Source organism: Aethalodelphis obliquidens, unplaced genomic scaffold, assembly GCF_003676395.1.
Source record: "Aethalodelphis obliquidens isolate GAN/ISIS:26980383/991018 unplaced genomic scaffold, ASM367639v1 scaffold31, whole genome shotgun sequence".
Lineage (NCBI taxonomy): Eukaryota > Metazoa > Chordata > Mammalia > Artiodactyla > Delphinidae > Aethalodelphis > Aethalodelphis obliquidens.
In genome coordinates, this window is record NW_020837975.1 from 7,810,168 (window position 1) to 7,821,844 (window position 11,677).

The following is an 11,677-nucleotide window of genomic DNA, read 5'->3' on the forward strand; positions in this document are numbered from 1 at the left end:
AGAGAGAGAGAGAGAGAGAGAGAGAGAGAGAGAGAGAGAGAGAGAGAAAGAGAGCAAGAAAGAGAGAGAGAGATGTCTGGGCATGCATACCTGTGTGTGTCTGTAAGAACTCTGGCCTGGGTTCCTGTCCTAGCTGTCCTTGCCACCAGGAGACCCTGGACAAGTCCCTGCCCTTCTCTGGTGAAACAGGCAGGAAGGACCAGATGGTCTCCAACACGTCTCCTACACTGACAGCCTGGGTCAAGATGTGTCACTGAGCATGTCACTGTGTCCTTGAACCTGTCACCCCCATGTCACTGGTTACCAGTGTCTGTCCCTCCCTGTGAGAGAGTGCAGCCCATCAGACTTGGGGTGGGGGGCTCTGCTCAGCACCAGGGACCCTCTGGGGGCCCAGAGGCTGGCCAGCATCCAGGGGGCTTGGCCCTTTAAAGGGGGTGCTTGGGACGCACAGTGAAGCATGTGTCAGCATCCTCAGCGCATAGGCTTCTTACCCCCAAATTCAGGCCCCCTGCCCCCCAACCCCATAGCCTCCCCAGAAGGACCGCATTCTCCAGATTCCTCTTCCATGACGGAACTGGCCCCACAGCTCCTCCCTTCCTGCCTGCCCCTCTCCACCCCACTCCCTCCGCCCTGTCTAAAAATACCCTGTGGGGCTGCCCCAGCAGTCTGGGAGGGAGCAGTGGGGGCAGGCGGCCCCCGCCCTATGGAAGGCGCCCTGGAACATCTGCCTGCCCCGTGAGTGGGGCTCTGGGGCTGGGGGTGGGCGTGGCACGGTTGTGGGGCAGGGGACACGGGGCAGCCCAGCCGGTGCTGGACACTGGGAGGGGACAGGCTGAGGGCCTGCCTCACCCAGCCATAGGCTGTCGGGGCAGGTTGGAGGGAGCTGGCAAGGAGTCAGGCCCCAAAGGGTTGAGTTATCCCAAAAATGCAGCCCTGGGAGAGCCCTCTCAGGGCTGGACCAGGGTGGATGCTCCCTTCTGGAGGCAGGAGGTGGGCAAGGTGGCAAAGAGAGGGGCCAGGAGAGCAGCAGACTTGGGAGGGGGTGTGAGGAGTGAGGGAGTCCCCTTGTCTCTCCAGCGCCCTTCCCCACGCAAGCCCTGTCACACTGTGGGCCTCCCTGCAGTGGGAAGCAGCCCCCTCTCCACGCCTCCTGTTCTCTGGAGGGAACTCGCCAGTGGGAAACACTGTTCTCTGCTGGGATCCCACCCCAGGTCTCACCCCTCGGGCTCCCCCACGTCCTCCCAGGAGAGGGACCCTCTCCTGGGCCCAGCCTGGAACACACCGGATTGACCCAGTTTCCCGGGCCCACTGAGTCACCCCGAAACCTCCAGGCTGGCCGGGGCGAGGAGAGGAGGGGCAGTGGGGGGGGGCGGGGGTGGTGTGGCGTGTGGGCTGCGCTCAGGTGGAGGGGGCAAACCTGGCCTGTTTATGAGGAGGATCCAGACACACAGGCTTGCACGCCCAGACCCGCCCGCCCTCAGAGGGCTGGCGGCCTCCGGGACTTCGCCAAACCGGTTGGGTGAGGGGGCAGAGAGCAGAGGGAGGGGTGAGGAGGGCTGGACCGCCTCCCCAAGTCCAGTCCAGGGTCCCTGTGCCTCCCCACACGCACCGTACATCTTGCCCTCGTCCGACAGGATGATCTTGCGACGGCCGCAGGGTGGGTAGATGGCCAGGGCCTCCTGGAAGCTCTGCTCGATGTCCGGGCTCCACACGCCCTCCGCATCGTTGTCCAGCCCCTTGTCCAGGCCCTCGGGCCCATCCTCCCGGGCCTCCCCGGGGCTGCTGCTGGCATTCCAGCTGTTGGACGCTATTGTGCTGGTTGCTCTGGGCTCTGGGCCTGAGCCCACTGGGCAGCCTGAGCCTGGGGGGCAGACGCAGAGGGGTTAGGGCAGGGTCCTCCCAGACCACAGCAATCTCCACCCCTGGGGCAGGTGCTCCAGGGTTGGGTGGAGGCAACCAGAGGTTATGTTTAGTCAGTGCTGTGTGACCTTGGATGAGTTACTTCACCTCTCTGAGCCTCAGTCCTGTAAAACGAAGGAAAGGTCTCCTTTGAGGTTGTGAGGGTTAAAATGAAATGAGATCAGACAAAGTGCCAACCATGATGCCTGGTGGTGATCAACAGCAACAGTAACAATGCCTTATACCTACACAGTACTTTTGTGGGGAAAAAGTACTTTCATATTTGTTCAGTCCTCAAAACTAAGGCAGGGAGGGCAAGGAGTGGTGCCCATTATTCAGATGAGGCAAACAGGCTCACAAGGCCATGCAGCTGCCAAAGGCACCATGATGGGCAGAGAGGAGGACCACGAGGGGCAGGGCCCAGTGCTTCTACGGCTCTCAGAGGGGCTCCTTGGCTCTCGCTCTGCCAGCTCCTCCTCCTTGTCATCTGGATCCCCAACCAGGGACCCCCACCCCTCATTCTCCCCCCCAGCATCAGTGCAATCCTGCCAAGGACCCGCTGTGGCCTGAGGAGGGTCCCAGACCCAGGAAGGGTACAGTTTTGCCTTCCCCAAAAGATTACTCATGAGAACCCTGCCAAGGAACCTAAACTCAGGGCAGGAACTGCCCCAGGAATCATGAGACGGGAGCAACACTGGCTGGTAAGGGAGCAGCTGAGAAGGTGCCTGGCCGACAGCCTTGCTCAACCCCACCCACTCCTCCATCCTACTTCCTGTTCCTGCACCTCCCGGCCCCACAGCAGCCCATAAACCACCCACACGCTGGCCCCTGCCCTGGCCCACATCGTGGATGGGCCAGGGCTCTGTAAACTCTGAGTTCCCTGCACACTCCAGGCTGGGTTATTAAAGCAGATCACACCCAGACAGTCCCCCAACATACACAGCTCTAAGGCTCACCCCCCGGCTCCCTTCAGCCTCAGAACCACATGTCCAAGGTGTATCAGGGTCCTGGGAGCCCCAGAGCCCCAGATGGCTAGACCCCAGGACTTTGCTCTGGGCTGTAGGGAAAGGGGGGCGCAGGGTGGAGAGTGGGAGACCCCATCAGAAGCTGGGGAAGAGACTTCTTTCCCCTCAAACAAGAATTCCAGGTCTTGTCAAGTGGGTGGGGATTTTCCCTGTGGGGGCCATCTCTTTGCTTTGGAGGGCTTGAAGGCAGTTGCTAGTGGCATGGGATGGGGAGGGCCTGGGGGCCTGAATGTCAGATGGATATAGAGTTTACATTTAACTCTACTACGAATGACAGCACCTGCATACGGCAGGCCCTAGTCTGGGACTTTATACACATTGACTCATTTAATCCTCCCAATCACCTATGAGGTAGATACTATTATTGCTTCTACTTTACAGATGAGGAAACCAAAGAACAGAGGGGTTAAGCAATTTGCCCAAGGACACACAGCTGGTAAGTGCTAGAGCTGGGTTCTGAACACAGGCAATCTAGCTTCAGTCTCTTAACCAAGGTAAGAAGCCCCACCATCTGCAGAGGGAAAGGAGGCCCAGCATGGGTTGTCATGGGTTGTCATGGCAACCACCTGAGAATGCCCAGTGGGGTCCAGACCACAGGGTCCACCCCAGCACAGGTGGCTGGAGCAACTTCAAGGACCCCCAGACCGCTGTAACCCTTCCTGTGAGGCCTCCAAGACCACCACACCAGAGGGCAGCCAGGGAGAGAGGAAGCCATGCTCCTGATGGGTCAGAGGGGCCACACCCCTCTGCTCACTCCGGCAAGCTGTATTCTCATCCCCATCCCCTCCTCAACCCCTTGAGGGCAAGTTCTTGTAATAAGAGTGAGGGGGAGGGGTGGGATGCCGGGGGACACAGCGGCGCCTATACTGAGCTAGCTGGGAGGCAAGCCACCGCCCCATCCCAGTGCCCCAAGTCTGACAGTGCCACAGGCGGCGTTAGAGGGGAGGCAGAAGAGGGACTACAATGAGCTAAGACCCCTCCCAACAGAGTCCTCAATCCATTTCCCCCCAAATCTTTTCCTGAGGCCTCCCTCAGAGCAGCAGGGGCCCGGCGCATGGGGGGCCCTGGCAGCCCCAGACTTTTCAAAGCAACTTTCTTGCCTCCCCCAAGTCTGTGCCCGCCTCCCCTCATCCAGGGAGTGGCCCCCCCTTCTCGGGGTGATGTCAGCCCCGCCCCGCCCCCCGCAGGAGCACTGTGGCCAAATATGGCGAACACAGCAGTGCTTGGGAGCTGGGACAGACTGGGGGGGCGGGGCGGCGGCCCCTGGCTGGGACTGCTGGCAGCTGGTGAGGGGGAGGGGAGCCCAGGGGGCGGCCACAAGGACAAGTCAAGGAGAGAAGCAGGACCACCGTCCCTTCCGCTGGCTCACAGGCACATGCTAGACTCACTTTCCAGGAACACCCCTGCGGGGAGAGGCACCCACACAGGGGTCCGCAGGTGACCCCCACCCCACAGAGCAATGCACTGGAGCACGTGTGTGCAGTACGCTGCATGGGTGCGCGAGCGGACACACCCCAATGAGAATATTTGTACCCCCAGGCCGAGGCATACCCGTGGGCAATGGCAGGCGGGCAGCTGAGCCCCGCTGGGGGCTGAACTGGGGTCTCTGTCCTACCGCATCACTCAGGAGCAGGTCAGTGCAAGGAGTCTGCACTGGCTGCTCTGGCCTTCCCAGAGTTACTGCTGTGGGATGAGGACAGAGATGAGAGCGGGCCACCCTCCTCTCCTTAGACCCCAAACCACTGGGACTCAGGCTGGGGGCAGGGAGGAGGCTATGGGTTCCTCAGCCAGCTGTAGGGCTGGACTGAGGCCAATGTGGGACTCAGGCATGGTGGAGGGGGCTGCCTGGGGTCAGAGGGCAGGCCCCAGGGGAAGGCAGCCCCAGCCCGGCGTTGGGTCTTATCTGCCCTTTACAGAGTGGGGTTGACAGGGGTGGCAGCCCCCCAGCTGCTCGTTGACACTGTCCCAGGTGTCTAGAACCTCTGCGTTGCTGGGCTGCACCACCAGGAGGGGTGGGAGAAGGGGGAGAAAGACCCAAGTGAGAGGCAAAGAGGGTGGAGCTTGGGATAGACAGGAGGGGAAGGGGGACACGGTGTGGGCAAGTCTGGGGGTGGGTGAAAAGAGCAGGAGACAGACAAGAAAACAGACAAAAGAGACGGGACAGTCACAGAGTGAGAGACAAAATAAAGAGACCTAGAGAGGGGATCTTGGAGTGAGACCCAGAGGGAGAGACAGAGATCCAGAGAGAGACAGACATACGGAACAGGTAGAGTGCTGGAGAGAGTGAGAACCACAGACATTGGGGGGAGTGAGGAGAGAGTGAGGGAGAGAGTCACTATGACCAACAGAGACAGAAAGACAGAGACCAAGATGGAGGAGATGGAGACACACAGATGAAGGGGGTAAATCACTAAACTCAGACACAGTCAGGCAGTGAGGGAGGGAAAAACCAGATGGTGGTGAGAGAGAAAAAGAAAGAGAGCGAGCGAGCGAGCGAGCGCGAGCCAAGGACAGAAACACTCAGAGGCTGGGGCAGACCTCGGGGGAAGGAGTGACCAGGGGAGCCACTGCTGGGGGCTGGGGGCTGGTTTCAGCCACAACAGGGCCACATGCAGGACATCCCCACTCCTGGCCCATCTGCCCCCCAGCCCTCCTCTCAGACGACCTCCCATCTCCCTGGTATTGCACAGCCCAAGGACCTCCTGTGTTCTCGCTCTAACTTTACCCTCAATCTGACCAGCACACACCCGCTTCCCCTCTCCCAGGGCCTTCTGAGGTCAGAAGGTGCCTCTGGGTGGTGGCCGGGTAGGAGATAGGAGGCTGGGTGAGCAGGCCTCAGGGCCCTGAGGGAGATAAGGGGCACCTTGCTGCCCACTCCCCACCCTGGGGCCAGACCTGCTGGAATAACTGGCTGGACAGCTCCAGGGGTGGAGGCCAGCGCAGGGGCTGCTGCAGAGGCCCTAGGTCCTCACCCCCCAAGGCCCCCGCAGCCTCCAGACCACCCAGCCCTCTACCGCCTTTCAAGTAGGGGGAGGGATGGGCTTGAAACCTGGGCTCCCCCAGAGCTTCTGCCTGGTGGGGGATGCAGAAAAGGCAAGCCCAGGCAGGTGTCTACACCCGGCGCCCCTCCCCCGGCACCAGCCCCGCGGGGAGGTCGGACTGAGCCCGGTGACTGTGCTGCATCTAGCGGGCAGCAGCTGTCCACTCTTGCAGGACTTCAGCCCTCAGAGTGCTCTCACTTTGAGTGAGAACATCACTCAAAGTGTGGGAAGATTAGTGAAACCAGCAGTTTCATCCTGAATGCCCTGCCCCCAAACCTGGGCTGGGCTGGCCAGCCAGGGGGGCGAGGATGGGGCAGGCGGTAGATGAGGGCTAAGGGAGCCTCCCCGCCTCCTCTGCTTTTCCCTCCTTCCTCCCCACCCACCCCCACAGCGGGCCAGCTGTTCTCCAGCTGCCAGAGGCTCCCACCCTAGAACTGGCCGTGCTCTGGTTGGGATGGGAGAGCAGGGCAGGCGGGATGGGGATGGTGTCTGCCTCCCCCACCTGCAGGCCAAGGACCCCTGGGGGACCCTGCCAAGTGACCACACCCTGCCAGGCTGGAGATGGAGTACCCTCCTCCCTGGAGCAGGGTTGAGATTTTTACAGGAGGAAGCAATTTGCAGAACCCACTAGGAGGGAGGTGAAGGGGGGCTCCCCAGCCCTCCCCAGCTTACTAATGTGCTTCCAATTTGGGAATCCAGTCTCTGCACCCACCCACCCCCTCTCCTAGGGCACAGGCTCCTCGGGGAGCAGATGGGGCAGGGTAGCCCCCCAGGCTTCCCTCTCCAAGGCTCATCCTCACTGTCACCCCTGCTTCCAGCAGTGTAGGAGGGAGGGAGGGAGGGAGGGAGGGAAGAGACTCAGAGCCCTCAAACCTCCTGCAGGAAGAAGGGGCCCACTTCCCTTCACCCCGACTCTGAGACTGTCCTGTCTCTTCATCTCATCCCACTCCAGGAAGGCCAGGGATCCAAGCTGGAGGGGGCGGGGATGCAGCCAAGGGGTGAAACTGGGTTTCACAGCTCTCAGTGAACATGTCAGAGGGCCCCTTGGACTCTGGATCACCCACTGAGCTGCCACTAGTCCCTCAGTCAGTTGCCCCCTCAGGAAGGTCACAATGTCAATGTCGTCTATAAACACACAGGCTTTCCCTGGGCGTCTCCTCTCTATCAAACGCACACACTCCTCTTCACAGCCACTGTCCTGCACATTCACTGTTACCTGCATCTCCCTTATTTCTTTTTCTTAACTTCTTTTATTGTGATAAAACATACGTAATAAAAAATGTACCATTTTAATCGTTTTTAAGTGCACACTTCAGCGGCATTAAGTACATTCTTTCTTTCTTTCTTTTTTTCTTGTATTTTTTTTGGCCATGTTGACAGCACGTGGGATCTTAGTTCCCTGACCAGGGATCAAACCCGTGCCCCCTGCACTGGAAGTGCGGAATCTTAACTGCTGGACCACCAGGGAAGTCCCATTCTTTCTTTGTTTTCAACAGTTTTCTTTCTGTGGTCCTCCATGTAGACACCACATGCATTGGGGTCACAGTCCCCCAAATTCATCATACATGGCATCCCACGTGATATATGCCACAGTCCTGAAGGATGTCACCCCCACTCCCCCACAGTCGCAAATCATCTCAGATGTGACCACCCACAGAGTCGGTCTCAGTCACACCCCACAAACAGCACCGTCCCTCCATGTGCGGAGTTTCTTTCTTGTGCTCAGTCTCACCCACACGCCTGATTTCACACTCAGCTGTTGCCACAGCTTCTCAGCACACGCCTGCTGCACTGGGTATAGTCCGCCGTGTCACAACGGTTTCCCCCTTACACACACATGTACACCATGTTGTGACAACTTTTCTCATACGTGGTGTCATATATAGTCATACACAGACCATCAGAGTTTCTACAAACCCAAGGTCATCTCATTTGCTGTTCACACTGCGCCATACATAGGCATGCAACAGCAACATACGTCACACAGAGTGTCACTCATTCTGCTTCTGACACACACAGCATCACACAATCGCAGTGTCCCTCACACACCTGGGGCATCGGAATCCCATCCAGACACGAGTGTGAGCTCACACCGCTAGTCAAGCAGACGGTGTCTTTCATAAATGTACCCCATGTGATGGCCCCTCACACACATAGGTCCCCCATACAGCCACACACACACACACACACAGCGTCAGCCACACACTAAGAACATCATTCATAGTTTCCCTCATGTACCTGCAGTGTCAGTCTCACAGAGAATATCATAGCTTCTCTCACACGTGAATGTTACCAAGTCACAATATTGCATACAGTTGCTCTCACATGCAGTCACACACACAAACTGGTTTTACCCAGTTGCCCCCACCTGCATCCACCCCCCCAGCATCACCCACACAGAGTGTCCCACTCGGCTTCTCTCTCACACACATTCAGTGGCACACACAGTGGCACTCTCGTTTCCCTCTATCACTTCCTGTCCTGTCGGGCCTGGCAGGGAGCACAGGAAGCAATCAGCACTCTAGGAAACCTCAGGGGCCGAGGCTTTGGGATTTGTAGAGCGACAGAATTCTCTGGCTCCTGCCCCCAGGCCCCTGTGGGACCCTGAGCGGACCCGCAGAGCCCGCTCCCCGCCAGAGTCCTCCCTGGAGGGGCAGGGCCTCTCCTGCAGACCACCCTAGGCTGGCACACCAGCGGGGAGGGGAGGGCAGGGCGAGGCCACGGGGGACAGGGCCGAGTGTGATCTGCTGGCCTCCACCCCAGCTCTGAGCAGAGAAGCTCCTGCCATGGCCCCAGGGCGGCCCCAGAGGGAGACCTGGACCCTCAAGGCCACCCCTCAGACCCCACAGCTCCTGCAGTGCCCACGTGGGAAGCAGAGACTGCGACCTCCTGGCCACCTCCACACAAAGCTGCAGCACTGGGAGCCCTCTTGGCTCCCTGGAGCCTGGCACCACCAGCTCCCTTCCCCACTGTCCTCCCTGTCAGCCGGCCCCTAGGCACCTCTCCCTTCCTGAGCGAGGAGGTGGACAGGGCTGGGAGCTTTCACTCCCTTCCAACTTCCACCCTGAGCCCCTAGAGGCGTCTGGGAGAGGGGTCGGCCATCCAGGCGGCCTCTGAACACCATTTACCCTGCCCAGCCTTGCCAGACCCCACTGCCACCTCCCAGGTCAGTTCCCGGACTCCAACGGCCTCCCTCTCCTCTGACACCTGCTGCCTGTAACCTTTTCAGCCACTCTCACCTGGCTTAGTTGCCCTCAGTCACCCCCTGGTTAGCCCTCACCTTCTTCTTAGACCACTGGGTCACCCACTCACCTCTCCAGGCCCCACCAGGTTCAGGTTCCATGATGGGAAGAGAGGGAAGGCTGATTGATTAGGAGACAGAGACTCCGAGAGAAGCTCAGAGAAAAGGGACCTGAGAAGTCATGGATTCCAAACAGGGAAACTGAGGCCCACCAGGATAACACAACTGATTAAAGGCCCAGCTGGGGCCAGATCTCTTAATTTCTTGACCTCCTCTGTTTGAGGAGGTCCTGCCAATCACTGACCATCGTACTCAGCCATTCCCTTGCTTAAATGCGCTAATTAGCATTAATTATTGTTCCTCCCTGGGGGGATGGTGGTGGGGGAAGGCCCACAAGGTTGAGACTCCCATTGGATCCCAGCCTCTCTCTGAGGAGGGGGCATCCAGGGCCACTGAAGTCACTGTCACCATATAGCCTAGTCCTAGAAAATACATCTGTTTATCTCCTAGGGATCTAGAAAGACCACAGAACCATGTTCTGTGGTGGCACCGCTGGGGGGAGGTCTTGGAAAAGGAGCTACAAGAATCTGGAAGGGAGGAATACCTAATTCCCCCAAATCTCTAACTTTTGGCAACTTTAGATTTCCCTCCTTACCCCAGGCTGCCCCCAGCCTTCTGGCCAAGGAGGCGCCCTGGCCCCCTGCACTGGGGTGGAACATGTGGACACAGAATCAGCTGCAGGAGGCCGGATATACAGAGGCGCCGTGGGCTCGCACCAGCCCCTCTGAGCTGTGTCCAGCCCCCATCCCCACCCCCTGCTCTCCTGGGCTACAAGTCCAGGCCTGACCTGGTTCTGCCTCTACCTGGAGCGAGTAAAGACACAGAAGGAGGTGCCCCCTGAGAAGCCCTACACCAACGCCTCATTCCCCCTTGTTCAGAAAGAATCTCTCAGCCCTGGATCAGGGCCCCTCTCCTGGAAAGGTGACACAGTGGGGTCTCCATGACACTGCCGTGCGGCCTGGCTAAGCTGGAAACCAGACGCAGACAGGCACTCCCGGCCTTCCTTCCCCAGGCAGGAGTAAAGGGCATGACAGACAGTGGTGGGGGTGTTGTTGGGGGGTTAGGGTTAGAGGAGACAAGCGGCCTTCAAACCCTCTAAAGTCTAAACAAGGGCTCTGAGGAAGCGTGGCGAAGAGAAGGCCCCAAATCCAGCCCCCTTTAGAGCCAGGCTCACAGAGCTCAGGGCTGGAACTCCGAAAACTCCACCCCGACGCAGGCGGCAGACTGGAGGGAACTTAAGCTCCTGCCCCTCAGGGGGCACACGCCCGGGGCGCGCAGCTTTGCTGCCGGACACCCTCCACGATCCGGCACGGCTGCGGGCACCGCGCGCAGGAGCCGGCCTGGGCGCCGGGAGGCCGGGCCCGAGGCCTGCGTGGAGCTGGGGCCCAGCGGACTCCGAGAGAGCGCCAGCTGGGAGTCCAAAGGGCGGCGGGGCCCGGGACTGGGAGCTCCCCGGTGGCAGGCCCCCTAGACCGTGCGGGCCCCCAGACCCCGACCTCGACACCCCAAAGGCGGACGTTGGGCCAGGCGATGGCTCCGGAGCCAAGCTCCCGGCTCCCCGACCTCCCCCGAACAACTCGTCCGGGTCGCGGGGGGGTGGGATGGGGGTGGGGTGGGAGGGGTGGGCGGGGCTTCCCGGAGGGCTTCCCCCCCTTTCCTCTAAACTTCCCGGCACCCAGATCCGGGGCTCCGGCTCAGGCTGGACAATAGCTCTGGGAACCAGCCCCCCTCGAGTGCCCCCCCAACCCAGAACCAACCAACCAAACCACCTCTCCCAGCAGGGCCTCCTCCCGGCGTCCGCCCGGCTTACCTGGTCCGATCTCGCGGGGGCGCTCCGGCCGGGCGGCTCCGCCGGGCCCGAGGGAGCGAAGAGGGGGGCCGGGGAAGGGGGGTCTTGGGGAGGGGGCTGACCGGAATGTGCGGAATGAGCCGGGCTGGAGCGGGAGGCGCCGGGCGCGGAGGAGGGAGCGAGCGGGACGGAAAGTTTGTGTTGAGGAGCCGGGACTGGGGGTGGGGGCTGCGGGGAAGGAGGGGGCGGGGCGCGCAGGGGGGCGGGCACCAGCCTGGAGGGGCGGGGCCGCGCAGGGCCGCCCCCGACCGCGCTTGGGCTGCCCACCCTGACGCTTCGGGACCCCAGGCGACCCTCGGCCTCTCCGCGCCTGGGCGCCCCGTTCCTCGCCTGCCGGAGCGGCGCTCTCAACCTCCCTTGCCCTACCCTACCTCCCCAGTCCCCCGCCGGAATTTGGGGCTCCGGCCTGGGCGGGGCCGAGGGCGGAGCTCCCACCTCGGGGGCAGGACTCCCGTCGGTGCAGGGGCCCGGGTGCCGCGTCACTAGGAGCCCGGCGGAGCCGGGGCGCACGGTCTTCGGGTCTCCCTACCCCCTACCCGAGTCCCGAACGGCCGAGGCGGAG

At 60.8% G+C, this 11,677-nt stretch overlaps 1 protein-coding gene across 3 annotated transcripts in view; it reads right to left on the bottom strand.

Moving 5' to 3' along the window:
* Positions 1 to 11,669, bottom strand: part of TEAD3 (TEA domain transcription factor 3) — a 22,722-nt gene extending 11,053 nt beyond the window's left edge. Inside the window, exons 1-2 of one of the 3 annotated variants that reach the window (XM_027126761.1) lie at positions 11,551 to 11,669; positions 1,610 to 1,861 (exon numbers count right to left, since the gene is read on the bottom strand). In XM_027126761.1, the coding sequence (XP_026982562.1) occupies positions 1,610 to 1,616 (7 nt within the window). In that variant the 5' untranslated portion in view covers positions 1,617 to 1,861; positions 11,551 to 11,669. Of the gene's footprint in view, positions 1 to 1,609; positions 2,025 to 11,076; positions 11,182 to 11,550 lie in introns of those variants that run through there. The other 2 variants (XM_027126760.1, XM_027126759.1) reach the window with 2 other exon arrangements.
* Between the last annotated feature and the right edge of the window lie 8 nt (positions 11,670 to 11,677).